We start from the raw sequence: 17,221 nt of genomic DNA, 5'->3' as shown, positions 1-17,221 counted from the left end.
TATTTCATCTGAGGCGTTTTCTGAGGGAGGAAGAGACGGGAGGGACGATGTGAATGAAAATCTATGACCCGCTGTAAATGACGAGCACGACATGGAGCAGTAAACACACTGTGTGAAATATTCTAATTTCATTTTTTGCTTTGTTTATCAACATTAAATGACTGTAGGCTGAACTGACGTCAGAAAAAAAACTATTTGGATGTGTTGAGTGAGGAGTTCTTTTTTTTTAATTGCAGTGTTTTGTTTTAGGTCCCAATGTGTCTTATTGATGATTGTATCAACCACCTTTTGGTATTTGCTTTTATGCAAATAGAAATCATTTGTTAACACACCATCAAAACAATGGAGAAAAACTTTAATTATAAAATCTGTCATTTTATGAGGATTAAAACAGTAAAACAGTTCTGGAGCGTCTCTTAATATTTGAGCATCAAATGTTTCTGTGACTGCAGCTTTAAACTGTGTTCGTGTGTGTGTGTGTGTGTGTGTGTGTGTGTGTGTGTGGGTTCAAGTGTTGAAATATTCAAAAGAACAACGGAGAAACACACACTGCTGTGGTGTTAAATCAAATGAAGGATTATGATTTTACTGCCACCTTCTGGCTGAAAACGAGAACTTAACCACACACAAACATCCTCAGCTAGTTTAACATGTTTATGGAGTTTTGCTTAAATCTGAAAGATTAATGAATTTTTATTGAATAAAATTAAAATCTTTCAAAAGTAAATTTAACTTTAATTTTAATCCGTCTAATTCAAGAATTGCAAATGCAATACACAAGCAAAACTAAGGAGGAACAACACAAGAATAAAAAAAATCAGATGTTAAACAGTTTAATTGCAGACTGACTCTTTCTATAACAAAGTATTTTTGATGTTTGAGGCTGAAACGTGACGGGAAACTGAGGGAAATGTCTTGATGGATGATGGACATGTTTGGTCTTTAGCAAAAACCAGGAGATAATTTTAAATTTTCTAAAACTATGAAAAAACCAATATAACTTTAAAATCTATGAATCTTCAAGAAACAAACTTTTCAGTGTTGATTTTAAATAATGTTCATTTTAAATGTCAAAACATCACGAGTGAATTTCTAAAGAACATCATTTGTATTAACTGTACTACAGTTAATCCTAAGTGTGAGTTCAGGGATTTTATAGTGTAAATAAACACCATCACGTCTGCGTGTCAGGATCCGTTTGACATGAACATGTGTTCGGATCAAACAACGAGCTGTTATCGTCTCATGATCAGGTGACCACATCCTCAGACTGTTTCTACTTCCTGTATTTGACCAGTAGGTGGAGCTGTCCACCTGCTCATGCTTTAAACAGATACTGTCAGTGTTCCTGCATTTCCTCTTTCTTCCCTTGTGTTTCTTGTTTGTCTGTTTTTTTTTTCTCTCTCTCTCTCTGTGTGTGTGTGTGTGTGTGTGTGTGTGCGTGCGTGTGCGGGGTCCTGGTCCTGTTACCTGTCCTGCTGCCTCCTTCGTTCTCAACCACTGATTCTGACCCTAACCACATAAACAACCTCTTTTCTACTGCGAACCTGTCTGTGTCTGATTACAACTGCTCGGTGCAGAATTTAACACACACTGGAATAAAACATCCTGCATATGGTATTATCATTTTCGGCATTCTCAAGGTTTTTGTTAATAATTTTGGGAGGAAACTGATATGTTAGGTTTTACTTCTCTATTTGACACATGAATGAAAACTGACTCAGATGTGGAAGCTGGTTCAAAACCTGCAGGTGTTCTGGGGGTGAGTGGTTAATATAACTGCAAAGTCTCATATCCGATTACGACCAGGGACGTGCTGCATGTCACACCCCTCCTCTCTCTCCCTGCCTTTCCTGTCTATAACTTCACTTCCACTTCCACATCTTTCATAGATAATCAGTTTGCCTCTTTCCTTCAGCTCCGAACCAAATATTACTTTTGACTGCCACCTTCAACTCAGGCACAAAAAAATGTTTTTGAAGATATGGAAGCTGTTTTTGACACCATGTATAACACATGAGCTCTGTGGCTAAAGTATAGCCTTTCAAAACCGGAGAGGCAGCAGCACACTCACCCGCTGTGCTTCATGTTGGGGGGTTTGTCCATGCGGACCGCCAGCTTGATCTTCAGCTCAGTGTCCTGGCTGCTCTTGGGGACGACCATCCGGTGGAACTCGGCCTGCTTTGGTCCGTTGGTGGTTGGGTTCAGGACCACCTGAGGAGCAGAGGCGGGCGGGACACACAGTGACATGCTCATGAAACCAACCAATAACATCAACTAAATCATTATCAGTCTTCTGTCTTGCCCTGTAGTTGGTGACAGTAGCTCCATCTTAGCTCCATCTTTTCAGAACAATTCTATATAAAACATATCAGTTATTAAAATGATCTCCCCTATGTCTCTGTGGGGCTTCTCATGCCGTGTCTCCCTCACCCTCAGACGGGGCACAACACCAGTCCACTGTGTGTCTCTGCTGCAGATCCTCCAGACAAATCTTTACACCATCTTCAAAGCGTTTTAGTTGCAGGCGTGCACCGATCACATCTGCTTCATCAGCATCAGAGTGGGTTTAAGTGGACGTGGCAGATTCATATTATATACAGTTTGTTTCTCAATATAAAATTTAGTGTGGCTGCTATTAGTTCCACTCCCTAAGCCATAACCAGTCACTGCACAGCACCGCCTGAACTCATGTTACCTTAGATTAAAAAAGGATTCACAAGGTGAAGTAGTGAGGTTCTCCCTCCACTCACATGCTCAAACCAGTGATCAGCTGGTTCTGGTGCACTGTCACCTTCACATGCGCATTCATGAAATCAAAAACAAAAGTGAACAGCAGCTCTGATCCCTGCAAGAGTCAATTAACCAGCAACCGCAGCTCATTTTCTTCACTGTGTCTGCACCTCAATCAGGTTCAAGCATCATGAAGGACACCTGAACCTACAGCTCCCAGACAGACTTCCAGACTGTCCAATCAGAGTCTGTCAGTGATTAAAGTGTCTAAAACTTTAGTGACAGTTGAAGCTGATTTTATATTTCATGAACTGCTGTAATTTGTCTGTAAAGATTCTCAATCATCCAGATGATGGTGCATCTGGAAGTACAACTACCTTCAGTCTTATTTTACTGTGTGCCGATCACCTTCAGCTGTATCTGAGATAGAAACACAACATTTCCTGATGGTTAACATTAAAGGTTCTCCACTGGCAGGCTTTTATTGCGTTTGTGTATTGACTGACTGGAATTGCAGTTTCTTTATCCCACAGCGAGTGAGGTCATATAAAGATGTCATGAGAGTTGTTTATTTGTTAATTAATCGGCCGCTGAAAAAAGTCCCCAACACTAACGAGTTCCTCCTGATGACTAATATTTGCTAAAATCCACAGTGACCAGCTGCTGTAGGAAATTAATGAACCCAAAATAATCAAACTATATATTTGTGAGCTGTGATTAAAGATTTCTATCTTCAGTTGCTGAGCGCCACAGACAGAGCGGGGGGAGTCAGGAACTAGCATGAGACTAACTAACACCTTGTTGGGATTTGGGACTTTGTACCAGACAGTGAAGAAGCTTCTGGATGAGGGTGAAATGTGCTCATGAATATAAAGTGAGTCCTGTTGCCTTTGACTTAGCATTGCATGCCAATAAAAACAGCCAGGGAGAGTCGACTGTTCTGTGATCTGTTAACAGCATTTTACTGTGAACAGCCTTTGAAATAAATCCACATCTGAAGTGTGAATTTACTGTCTTTCATGTTGCAATTAGCACAGTATCTATTTTCAGCAGGGGTCACACAAAGTAAAACGTTTCTGTTGTCTGTGGTCACATAATAGAGACGCATGATGATTCACAGGAACTGGGAGAGAGTCACAAAATCTGGTTACCAGTTAAAGCTCTGAACCAGACTCTGGATGCCTGGGTCATCTGAAAACTTAATTTCATATGAAAAGGCAGAATTCATGGTAAAAATGTCTTTTACACACTAACATAATCCAAGACGTCTCTAAAAGGACACATTCTTTTAAAATTTAAAACCAACCCATCCCCTCCTCCCCCCTCACATGCTGTGGTGTTGATACTGATGCTGACTGATTTGCTGTCGTCAGAATCAACAGGATGTGAAAGTGATGAGATCTGACTGTCACCAGTCGGCTTCTGATACCAGGAAACATGGAGGTCCACGATGATGTTTGTCTGGATTTAAAAATATGACCCTGTCAATTCAGTAGTTCAAAGGCTAATTAGTTCATTTTCCAGGGAGACAGTTGAGTTCATTTTCTCTTTAGCTCAACAGAGATCAAACAAAGTGAGGTGATCAAACCGATAAATAAAGTGCAGTGCAGGTGGACTCACCCGGCCCAGCTCCTTGTCCTCCAGAGCCAGGACCCCTGTGCTCTCTGTGAACAGCTTTACTTTGACCGAGGGCAGAGGGTGAGTCGTGGTGAAGTCTCCCTGAGTCCCCCACCTGAGGGAAAAACAAACAGACTCACAATTAGGATTTTTTCACTTGGCCCAGTTTCACCTGCAGCAGCTGGGCTGTGCCAAGATCTGACCCAACATTTCCTGCCGCTGTTGCTTAACCTTAAAAACCAGTATGAGGCTTTTACTGTGAAGCAGCTTATAGAAACGTCGCATTTTTGAAGCCAAGGTTAGCTGAGATTCGTTAACTGGTCCACACAATAAGATATGAACATATTCTGTAGTATTTGGTCAGCAAGTCAATTTCTAACATTCAGGGTTCCCACTCTTTTTTAAAGATCATTTTCAGTGATGATCGAGCTCATATGATGACAGGAATCACACCATACACCAATATGTTCCTATTTGCAGAAATAAGAGCAGTCTATACTCGACTTTATAAAATCTTGCTTATCCTGATTGCTGCAATCCTGCTTGATCGCAGGAATTCCATAAGTAAAATCTTCTTATTATCATCATTATTAATATATAACCTCTTTATGAATTATATTAACCATTGCTGCTTGAACATTAATAACACAATAATAGCCTACAAATTTCCCTACAGAAAAGTCTAGACTGAACGTGCAGTTAAATGTGCGATTCAATGTTGAATTAGCAGATTATTTACTGTTGCTGGGTATTACCAGTTTACTCCCTTACTAGTTACAGGAAGTAAAATCTTTAACGAGGTTAATCACACCCACTGTGAGCTACCGCTACAACAGTAAAACATGTCACGTCATATTATGGTCTGTTTTACCTGAGCAACGCAATATTGGGTTTGAAGTGACGCTAGCAAATATGCTAGCAAAGTAAAAAGTGCCGTTAGCCGTTAGCAAGTATTCAGCCGGTGTTTGGCTAACATACAGTTTGACTTCCATTTGTTGTATTGAACCCGGCTTCACATTTATTATTAACTCTCAGCAATGAACCAACTCACATTTAACCAATTTGCTCCGCCAGATTTGAATCACAAACCTTTAAACTTTAGCTACAAGCTAGCAAACAACTGAACGAAACATGCTAAACCGTTGCGACCGTTTATCTATAAACTTGATGTAAACTGCCACAGTTAGCAGCCAACAGTGACGTATGTACATTAAAAAGGATGACGTAACTTACATTCCTCAGAGCACGCGAGCATGCGCTGAAGTATCCATCCACTTCTGACTACCATACATTATTTAATTCAAATGATATTTCTGGAAACTTATTTATCTTCGTTGTGCAAAGTTTGTTACAATCCAAGACAGGTAACGACCGTTAATGTAACGCTAATTAACGGTTAACAGACTTCCTGTGAAACGGAGTGATACATGTAGTTAAAAGTCCACACATGCCTCTTGTCCAATCAAATTACTTGGTCAGAACTAACTGTTGTATAAGGTATAAAACATGGAGGGTGTCAGAATATCAATCACAAAATCCATTTATGAATAAAAATAGAATCCTGCTTCATTTAGTATCTATACAAGCCAGCTACACACAGTTTTAGGCTTTAATAAGTTTTTTTTTGCTAGAGATGGTGTTTGTTGATTGTTCCAGCACAAACAGCATCTGTCGAGCTCGACTGAATCTCAGGTGATATTTTGCAGATTTTAAATCTCACAGGGAGAGATGAGCTCGTGAGATGCGCTCAAGCTTTATGAGGATACAGTTTGTTCCCTAAAGCCTCATGAGAAACAGAGTCTGTTTCTGTTTTCAAAAGCACAAACAGAGCCCCAAGTGTAGCTACTGCAAAGAAAAGAATATAATGCACATCTAGAAACAGGCGTTTTCATTTTTAATCGCAGTTGCTGCAAAGATCACAGCAACAAGAGGTCACCCTGCTCATTTTGCTGTTTCCTATAATAACATCACATCAGGTCTTAGTCACAGATCCAGAGGCGATAAACAGTCCCATCAGTGGCAGCTGTTATCAAGAATCACTTATTGTTCATCTCACAGAAAGTCTAATGGTGCGGAGTGAGCCCTCTGTTCAGGATGATGGGGACACGGCCATTATACGCACCGAGAGCCGCGCTCCTGTGATTACACGCCTTTATGTCAAAACTGTCAGTTTACGTGTGCAAGAGTGTGCGTCTGTGAGTGTGTATATGTGTGTGGTGCACACAGATGACAAGGGGTGACCCCTTCACTTGTTGAGGGCGAGAAGCAAAGTCGAGCTCCATATTCAGTTTGCCCAGTTTCCAAGGCAACATTGTGCTGAAAGGTGTGTTTGCTTCACACACACACACACACACACACACACACACACACACACACACACAGTATTTTTAAAGTAATCAGACATCAGATACAAAAGCCTGAGGAGACACTGATACAAACAGCTCATGTTTTAACTGACCTGAGATCAGTGTTTTAACGTGAGTGATAACATGATGATGGTTTTATTGTGAGACATTGAATAATAAAAATAACAAAACCAGACAATTTCATGGTGAAATCTCAGCTGTTAATTGTGTTCATTAATAATATTAAAGGTGCACTTTGCATTCCTGCATGGTTTCAGCGCGATTTTATTTTTGTCTCAAATCATAGGCATCTCCCCTTGATCCGCTAGCTGCCCGACCCCTGAATACACTGTGAAAAAGCACGGTCTCTGGAGACAGCACAGGCGTCACAAACGGCAAACAAACACTAGGGGCACAGGCTGTGCCCCAAAACGCGCCGTGAACTAGGTTTAACAACTCAACGATATATTTGGGGAAATGGTCGAGGCACGGACACGACCAAAGAAAAGACGCTCGGATGAATATATGGCGAGGAGGAGAGAAATGGAGAAGGAGCGAACGAAGACCTGCATTTATATTGGGAAATCGATTCAAAGGTGGGGAGAACTCCGCCGGCAGAAGGGCTTCCAGTCTGATGTAAACATGGGGGGTGGGGGGTGGGGTGGGGCTTGCTCTGTTTTGTTTGGTATTTACTTCGAACGTCAACAGAAGTGACGTCATGCAGGAATGCATAGTGCACCTTTGACTAAAAACTTGACAACAGAGCAAAAGTAAAAACAGGTGAGAGGCTCAGGAGACACCACAACAGCAATATAATCACAGAAAGCCGGACAGTAAGACCAACAGACTGTAAATAAATATGGCCCTCAGGTTTCTGAAGAGCGGTTTTGAAGCTCAGAGTGAGCTGCTCCACCGTCATCATCTTGGCACTATCCGACTCCGCCTCCAATGCCCAGCTAATCCAAAAATGGTCAAAGAGGAGGGCCGAGGGTGGAGCCTAGACGTCAGTGAAATACGATTTGTGACAAGCACACACTCACCCACAGTCAGTCAAAGCCCCGCCCTCAATTATACATAATATTGATCCATGATCAATTGTAAACAGGTGAGTTATATAAACAGTTGTCATGAATTACTTAATTAAACCAAAACACTTTTTTGTACCAGGCTGTAAACATGTTTATTTCTACTGTAAAGTTGGACATTTTAACATGGGAGTCTATGGGGACTGACTCACTGTTGGAGCCAGACTCTAGTGGTCGTTAGAGGAACTGCAGTTTTTAGCACTTCAACGTTGGCTTCATGTTTCAGCCCCAGAGGTTGGCGCTTGGCACAGCCAGACAACAGCAGGTCAGACAGGAGGTAAAGTTAAAGAGGGAAGATGTAATATATACTTCAATATAAGTAAAAACAATTAGAGAGAGTAGATGCAGTAAGAAAAGAAAGCAATAAGAGGATAATAAAAAAGACGACATCACACTGATTCTGCTTTATCTCTCCCGGCTTGTCATTCTAAAGCCGAGGGCACCTTTAGATTTCAGCCTCGAGCCAGCTTGTATTCTGGACTAGTTGGTGGCGGGAGAGTGACTTTTGGTTTACGCCAGAGAGGAAGAGGAGGACTCCATCTTTCTAGAGGAAGATGCGTTAGTTTGTGTGTTAAACCCTGAAGCTGGTGATACACAACCAAGACAATTACCAAACTTCATTTACCTGGAAAATATAAATCAATCCTGAACAGAAACAACTAAAGCCAACCTGAGAGGAATCTAAAGGAACTGATCAATCGTCCGGACTGTACATCATTTGTAGTAAACTTGCAGAAACAGTGGTGAGGTCTGTAAAGTGGATCACAGATGCTTGACATTCCACAATAATTAAGGGTATTACTAATGAAAAGGTCCTCAGTGATTAAGGCGCTGTTACGCTACAACCGCAGGAGTCATCAGAGCAATTGGACGCCGGTGTAATCACAGCTAATCATGTTGTCCGTGTAATTACAGTTAACTATGATGTCATTAAGAGCACGGGTGTGTTATTGAAGATGAGGGATGTGAAAGTGCTCTGCAGGCTAATTACGGTGAAGGTTACAGGAGCTGCAGTAAAGCCAGTTCACGGCTCACAGGATCCCTGTTGACCAGCGAGGTCATCAGGTGATGGTGAGCTTTACTAATTGGCTCTGATTCTGGAAGACAGGGGCCCTTCAGAGGAAAAAGAAAAAAAAGCCTCTCCACCAGCAGCCGGAGCGTGTGAAAGGGCAGCATCATTACGGCGCAGACCCCCGCCGTCCGTCAGGCATCCAACCACCAACAACTGTCACCGAGAACTTTGAGCGCAGAGTGACAAGGCTGCGACGCCACGGCAAAGAAGAGCACACAGTTAACAGGTGGGAATGAAAGCTTTCTGCTGAACAGGAGCGAGATGGAGGAGAACCAGTCAGAATTAGTGGAATAATTTTATAATTCAGAGGCGATTCAGGAAAAACACGTTCCGATATTTTAGCTACTTCCGTTTTATTTACTTCCAATGTGTAAAACGTTTGATTTAAAGGTCCCGTATTTTCCCATTGAACTATTGTGTTTTAATTGTTGAGCCATAAGAAGATATATAATTTGTGCCTTTTCACTTTCACATTTCTATGTCTTTTTGATTGTAAAGCAGGTCTAGGTTCTGTAAGTTTGTGACGTCACAACAAAGGAGTCACCGCTCTAAGCCACACCCCAAAACCCCGCCCACCTGGAGCCACCATCCAAACCTTGCAGGAGCTTCAGTCTCTCTACAAAGTCTCTCTACTCTTTAAAGCAGTGAAAGGCATCAGAAGTCTGACTGGGACTGAGAACTGAAATATAAGGACGGCTTTGAGCTCCCTCCAAAAAACCAGAATGTGTGTTTATGTTTTGTGTGTTGAGGAAAGACCGGCTCCCATCACTGTTACATAACAGCCTCCTCCTCTGGCTGCACCAGCCTTGGCTGCAGGATGAGAAGCATGGCTCGGGGCGGGTTTGTGGAAGCTAAGGGTCAAACTCTTCCTCTGCTACATAAAATGTAGAGCTTAGTCTTCTTCTGTTTGCATTTCAAAGCTGTGGTTCTGCAGTGGTTCAGTGTCGGGGAACTGTGTTACGGAGGCGTTTCACCGAGTCCTGTGTGTTCACTTCATCATCAAGAGCTCAGACGTTAATCCAACTAGGCGTCAAGAACAGACTGAAGCTTCCTGTGTAGTGAACATTAGCTCTGAAAAACAGTTTGTGTTTCCTCTGCACAAACACACCCCAGAGCTCCGTGTTACACTATCCATCAACAGTAACCTTTGTTAGGATCCCACCTGCTTCTACTTAATGACTCCTGCTCTTTAGATTTGTCTCTATGGGCTGGTCTCACACAGCAGCTGAGAAAATGTCGGTTCTGAGATGGTAACCGCCCTGGCTTGAACTGGGCCAATTCTTTGTTTGAAGTTGTCCTGATGGAAGGGTCCATGACGTGAATGCACATCTTTAAATATCTAATAACAACAATGAGGACTTCGTCTTGTAGCTGTGCTGTAAAACATCGTCATATTAAGCAATTTACCTGCTTAACGGTAAATTGAAATTGCGAACTTAAAAACAAGACATTAAAACACGTGGATATATACGCTCACATGAGGTGGTTTTTCAGACTATCCAACAAAGCAATATTTCGCAAAATTGAAACGGAAATGCTTTTTTTTTGGTATTCAAGACGAGGCAGACTCCGGAAAATTCCATCGTCACATTTATTTGGAAGGATATAGCGTGAGGAGAAAACCAGCTTTATTCACATTACATCACTCAATGGAAACACAGACCTTTTGCAATTGTGTATTGTTGGAAAAAAGAATTGTTTCTGCTTTGCACAAAACTGCGATGGAAACCCGGCTAGTATCTACAGCAAGACACTGAAAACTGTAAAACCATCTCAAAATAAGTTTTCAACCGGATGATGCAGCAAGGTGAGAAGTTGGATCATCAAAGTTGTCACAATTACAACAGTCAGCATCATCAAAGTCAGTAGAGTTCATCCTCTGGAAATCCTGAATGCAAGATATTTCAGTCTGGACCAAAGCGGTGGTTTGACCGACTGACCATTTGACATTACTAATTATTTCCTTACGAGGTGGAAACAAGATGCCACCATTTACTCAACCAGTTTAAACCAGATCTGTAAAACCTAAAGTGCAGAGTATTGAAAGTTGCCAGAAAATCTTAGCATCAGATATTTATTGATTTGAATCAGGAAACCTTTCTTACGTTTTCCAACATATATCAAATTTAGGTCCAAACTCTCCAGAGGAACCTTAAGAAATGTTATAAATGACAGTCACATAGAGGAGTTAAAATGCTCAACAGTACTGCATCTTTCTTTTAAGCACCACTCCACTCAAACATGTGTTGGGCTTTTTGTTACAACATGCGGCTGTTTGACCTTCACTGTGCAGAACGGTGAATGTACAGTTAAGGAATGAGTTTGACAGTGAAGGACGTTTTCACATTCATCTGCAGAAAATCTCTGTGCTCACTGAAAATCTCATTTGAGATGATTTTGTGACACCACAACTGGTCTGGAGGTCGATACGTGAAGATGAGTTAAACTCCTCTCTGAGATCAAACCGAAACACTGGAAGAAGAAGAACTCACTGTGGCCGGGCGGCTTCAGCTTGGTCCGTCTGCAGCTTCTCTCCTCCCTCCACCTCCATGGTGCAGTAAACGATCCGGTTTGGAGCGACAGACTTCAGACCCTGGACCTCCACGATCACGATCTGAAAACACCAGAGGACGTGACGGAATTCAGTTATTTAACTGCTCCACCTCCACCACTGCAGTCTGTTTGAATAAAGCACTTTAGAAGTTCAAGCTGACAGCGGTGGATGAGCAGTAAATGCAGATCAAGCCTGTTTACCAGGGAAAGCAGGAACCAAACACATAAAACCCCATTACGTGTTTATGGATTTAAGCTGCAAGGTTTAACAAGTGGAAATCTTCAACCCCATCAGGATCTCCATCGGCTGTCTATGGGACGACGGCTCAATTATTTCGCTGCTGATTTCATTAAAACTGCAGTGATATATTATATTTTTGTGTTATTTTGCGATAAATTACTGGAATTGATAGGTCATTGAGAAACACACACACTTTGTTTGTACCTCTATCTTTGTGAGGACACACATAATGCATCCCCTACCTCACCATCATTCTGACCAATGTGCATCAGAAAGTGAGGTCTGGACAAAATGTCCTCACAAAGACAGCCATACCTCCAGAGTGAAGGACAGCACGACGTCAGACTTGGACAGGATGTCTCCCTCGTCTCCCATGTCCAGGAAGGAGTTGTTCATAGAGGAGCGTTTGAGCTTCTGCTTGAAGTCCGGACCTCCTTTGGACACGGGCAGACTCTCCAGGTTCGCCATCAGCAGGTTGACGGACGAACGCAGCTCCTCCACGTACAGAGCCTCCATGTCAGCGGAGACAAACTTTGGGTATCTCCTCTCCTGCGGGACACAGATTGAGTTAAGCGTCAACACAAAGGTTTCACATCAACATGCACGTCATTAAACAATTAGCTTCATTTTTTTTGGCCTTGAAACTATAAAAACAACAACAACAATTAAAATCAGCAGCTAACAGCTAATTAGGAGATAATTTGTTCGCTTTGTTATACCACCATGAAACTGTCTCCCAATAAAAACACTTCCTGTGACAACTGAGCAGGATTTTAATCAGTGATCTCGTTGATTCCTCTGAACCTGATTTGACTGTGAATATTGTACTTTTCTTCATAGGAGAGAAGAAACTTCAGTGGGAGTAATTAACAAGGTTGTGAGTTCACATTCAACAAGATGGATGTGCATCTGTTTTCACTCTCGAGGCTCGAGAAAATTAATTGATTGCAATTTGGATTTATTGGATTTTATTCAAATATAAAGTAAAAATACGAGGGAAATTCTTTTTTTTTGGTAACTTGGGGGCAGCAGCTAACACTAGAAATCAGCCAAACATCCAGCAGACAGAGAGCAACATGATGATCTCAAGTTGTGTTTGCGTCCAGCTAATGAAGGTAAGTCCCATATTCAGTCTTCCTTTTTAGCTCTGGTTTGGTCTCCACCAACTCCTGTCTCTTGAGCTTCTAGATGTTCCACTTTCTGCACCAGCTCATCAACAACTGTCTGACTGCTGTTTGCAGCTGAGCAGGTGGTGGTTTGTCAAAACAGAGACTGAACCAGACGGTAAATGTGCTGTAACACCAACACTAGGAGCTAAAAGAGGGTCAAAGTTGGTGGTAACTCTCTGGGGGTTTAAACAATGAGTTGGAAGGACGGATATTTCTGTTTTCATGGACGTGAACACACAAATCAAACGCCTATCTGTAATAAATAGTAAAATAAGAGCAGTAAAATAAAATATGTGTGTTTTGTGAGTGAGTTTCTCACCCTGGCGATCTTCTCGGCCAGTTGTAACCTGCCGTCCAGCTCTCTGCGGATCTGAGCCGCCTGCTCGTCCACGTTGTCCAGCTGAGAGGAAAAAAAAAATTTAAAAAGGGAAAAAAAAAAAGATTTCATTAGGCAGCCAATCAGAAATATCCAAAATCAATAAATTCAAAAGGTGAAGTGGAGACACAGCAGGAGAGGACTCCTCTGAAGAAGCGGACGGTGTAGTGATTAACCAAACAGCAGCTGAGGTGGTAACAGATGACAGTGATTAGCCAATCAGGAGGGAGGGTCTCAGGTAAGAGGTTCAACCACTTCACCAGGAAGAGCCTCTCGACCAGTTACGGAGGAGAGAACAACTTCAACCAGGGTTGTGTCCTGAAAGCTGCATCGTGTTTGTCTGCAGTCCCTCTAATGTCCACTAGATGCTGCTCCAACAACACCCGCACTGCACTGAAGAGAAGAGGAAAACCTTCTCTACTGTGTCTTTATGGCAGGAAGGATCTTACCTCGGGGTCACATGACATGCACATGGACTCCCATTTTTGAAATACACAGTTAAAATCAAACTCAAGTTTTGATCAAACCAGAGAAAATGTTGCTGGAATTATGTTAAATGACCCCTGAACTTCAGACATCTTGACAAAACAGCACAGATAGATACTTTCACTATAGTTTCAATGTCTAGGCTGAATCTGAATATAACACAGACATGAAAAAATAAAATATTATGTATTTTTAAACATTTTAGTAGCTGCATGATGAGACTTTTCTTGTCAAAATTTAATCAGAAATTAATTTATAATGAAAAGAAATCCAACAATCGAGTGGCCCGCTGAAGGCCATTATCCAAGGTAAACTCTGTAGAAAAAGATGGAGCTGGCAGTAGCAGTGTGCTTTCAAACTAAGCAGTGTTAGTTTCTGCTTCTTCTTCTACCCTGGACAAACCTCTTTTGCACTAATTTAGGTATTTCTGGCCCCAGTAACCGACAAACACCTTGACACGAGGTAAATCCACAGTATGTTTGGGTGAATTTTTCTCCTGTGGCCAAAACAACTTAAATCTAGGAAGCTTTCTGGGGTTCAGTTTCTAGTTTGAGGACACTTCACAGCACAACGACTGATGCACTCAACCACCTGAGCCACAGCTGCCAGCAGATATACGTAGGATTTGAAAACAGAGTTATAACTAAACGTACATAATCCTTTCCGCTCATGTGTCCTTGACTTGGTTTGTCAGTCTATGGATGATCAATACAAAAGACGAGAAAGGAAATTGGTGGAAAGTGAAGTGTCCCTGAGTCTTATAAAAACCCATCTCGCCTGTCATCGCTGCAGTTTCGCTAAGGCTGTTCTGTCTGAGAGCTTCACACCGAGCGGGAGATCATCCAATGAGTCGTCCGTTAAACTCGATGTCAGCGAGACTCAAAAGAGGAGATGAAAGCCGGGTGGAAATTGAACGACGTTTGCTTATTGGGCAGAAAACGGCACCTCATTTCACAAATGGGAGATTAAACAGCTCCGATGATGGAAACTGGCCTCAAGTCAAAGAGACAAGTGGAAAATTCAGAGGTGATAAGAGAGAGGAAAAGATAAGCCGTTTAATTTGAGCCTGTTTCAAAATGGAACCCCAGAGAATCAGTTAAAAATCAGCCCTCGGTGTCTCATTTACACTGATCCAAACTTCCTTTAGTCACACTGAGGGTGTAACCCAGTGCTGTCGCTGAGGAGCAAGTTCTGAACTCAAAATCAGACCCTGTGCTTCTACACCTGCTCCACCCGCAGCACTTTTAACACCTGTGAACGCATCATCAATGACATCATCTCTTCTCTCAGCTCGTAATATGATACACACATTTTTTTCTAGCAAAACTTCTTGTTCATTTACCTCGATTAAGGTTAACGAACAATTAGATTCAGCGTTGTGAGTGTGTTCCAAGTTACAAAACAGAATCGGTCGCGTTGGTCACCGAAGTCGTTTTTCTGCTGTGTTTACATTCGACTTCTTTTTGTTTGGTGTCATCTTCTCTAAAGCCAAAATTTTGCTGCTCGGGTTGATGCTCAGTGTTTGCACTTGTGTCGTCCACATCTCCAGCTTTGCTTTGAGAGAACGGGGCCTGTTGGACGTCAGTTGGAGTGGAAGGACGTGACTGAACACGAGGTAGTATTCTTTTTAAGAGACAGTTCGTGAATGCACGCATTGGGGAAAGTATAAACTGAATTAACCGACGTGCCAAAGAGTAAGTCGGTGAGACGTTCTAAATGTCTTTTTAAAGTTAACTGCCCAGCTTTGAAGGTTGTCACATGCAGATGTAGAAGACCTTTAATTAATTCGACTCTAAAACTGGTCAAATTCTGTAAAATTAGGGGCTACGAGATTCTCACAGATTCATATCTGACGAGATTTGATAACTGGCTCTACAGGCAATTTCAGTCTGTACCAAAAAAGTATTTAAGTTTGATATCCAGCATTTTCAAGGATCATATCTACATGTTCAAATACAGTCATCTAAAGAATTTTCTGTAATTTCAGACCTTAATTCAGTGTTTCTTGGTAGCAACAACCAGCTTTGTTGTGACATTACAGCTGAACCACTATTATTGATTTAAAAACAGAGCTCTTTGCTGTATCTCTACAACAAAGAGCTCTAACAGTGTTGAAATGCTCGGAGCTGAACTTCGAAGACAGAGTATTCTGCAGATTCATCCCTGAACCTCTCAGATACCCGTCCTGGACTGATCAGACTGATCAGATCTGTCAGATCTGTCGGCAGCTCGCGGCTTGTTCTTACCAACAGACCCTCGGCTGAAAGAACTGTTGAAAAAGAAGCCGACCTTGTCTGGTCCTTCACCCGCTTGGTAAACTGACTCGTACTGACTTATCAACTGCAGCCTCCTTTCTGTTTCTGTTTGTAGTTTCTGATCCGAATCTTTGGAGTTGTTTGAAATTGTATTTCAGGGTGTAAGGGAGGAGAAAACAACAATCCTACAAGTCTTTGTTGACTCAAGTTCGGCCTTCAGGACGTGTCTGGTACAAACAGGAAATCTGCCAGTTTATAGGATCATTTTACTAGTTCTCTGGTTTTAAATATTTACCAAAAAATTATAATAAATACAGATTCACTGTACTCCAATAAAAAAAACATGGCCTCTGCTGTTTTTATAATTCATGTTAATACTATTTATTTTGTCTCATCTTTTATTTTTATCCTGATCGTTTGTGCCACCAAGGAAATGCACCAAATTTCGTTGCATAGCTGTGCAATCACAAGTGTCGGCCTCACGGTGGCGCTTTAGGAAAAACAAGAGGATCACAAAGGTCTTTAGGATTCATCATCCGTGAGTCCGGTCCCTGCTCTCCCGGTCCTGTTCGGTTCACCCAGCCCAGCGGTAACAGTGGGCGCGAGGACATCGAGTCATACCAGTGTCTTCTTCTTTTTTTTTTAAAATAAAATTACATGTTTTGACACAATTATCTGAATAAGATTTTCTTATGAAACACAAAAAGTAGTTTGGGATATAATCTTCGAAGTTTAGCACCTGAGAGCGAAGAATTAAAGCAGTTATTAAATAAAGAATTTGATTATTCAATAAAATAATACTGTTGCTGTCATCTCATGTCACCGCTTCCTGTCAGGTCTGACATCCGGCTGCACTAATTACTGAGAGATGGATATTTGCTCATGGATGAGTTGACAGGGGTTTTTCTATCCGGTCGACAGAGTTTATCAGAGACGTGGTCGTGTGGATCCGTGCGCAGACTGCCGAGCCTCTGACAGACACGTTTATTCATTCTGCCGCCGTCGCTGATGAGGCCCGCTGATCGCCGGCTCCGTATTAACTCCGCACTGTGAGCGAGGAGCATGAATGAATTATCAGACTGACGGGGGTCAAACTATCGTCACACGTCAGAAATTGTGATTGACGGAGGAACTTTTAAATATGATTTCATTGTTTACTCACTTTGTGTTTCCTAATGTAGAAACACTTCAGTGTTTAAGTGATGGTGAAGGTCAGGACGTGTTTATACTTTAATAATAAATAATATAAATACACTGGAAACTGCTTATAGTGAAGTCTGACTGGGTTA

General features: G+C 41.8%; 1 protein-coding gene across 6 annotated transcripts in view; it reads right to left on the bottom strand.

Annotated features, from left to right (window-relative positions):
- The window catches only part of cadps2 (Ca++-dependent secretion activator 2), a 178,509-nt gene that overhangs the window by 90,229 nt on the left and 71,059 nt on the right, over positions 1 to 17,221 (bottom strand). For all 6 annotated transcript variants that reach the window (XM_056386847.1, XM_056386848.1, XM_056386849.1 and 3 more), the window contains exons 4-8: positions 13,135 to 13,215; positions 11,962 to 12,195; positions 11,345 to 11,466; positions 4,354 to 4,465; positions 2,075 to 2,214 (exon numbers count right to left, since the gene is read on the bottom strand). In XM_056386847.1, coding sequence (XP_056242822.1) covers positions 2,075 to 2,214; positions 4,354 to 4,465; positions 11,345 to 11,466; positions 11,962 to 12,195; positions 13,135 to 13,215 — 689 coding nt within the window. The remainder of the gene's footprint in view (positions 1 to 2,074; positions 2,215 to 4,353; positions 4,466 to 11,344; positions 11,467 to 11,961; positions 12,196 to 13,134; positions 13,216 to 17,221) is intronic.

The sequence above is a fragment of the Seriola aureovittata genome, chromosome 10, assembly GCF_021018895.1.
Source record: "Seriola aureovittata isolate HTS-2021-v1 ecotype China chromosome 10, ASM2101889v1, whole genome shotgun sequence".
Lineage (NCBI taxonomy): Eukaryota > Metazoa > Chordata > Actinopteri > Carangiformes > Carangidae > Seriola > Seriola aureovittata.
Note: the sequence above shows the minus strand (reverse complement) of the source record. Positions and strands in the feature narration are given on the sequence as shown.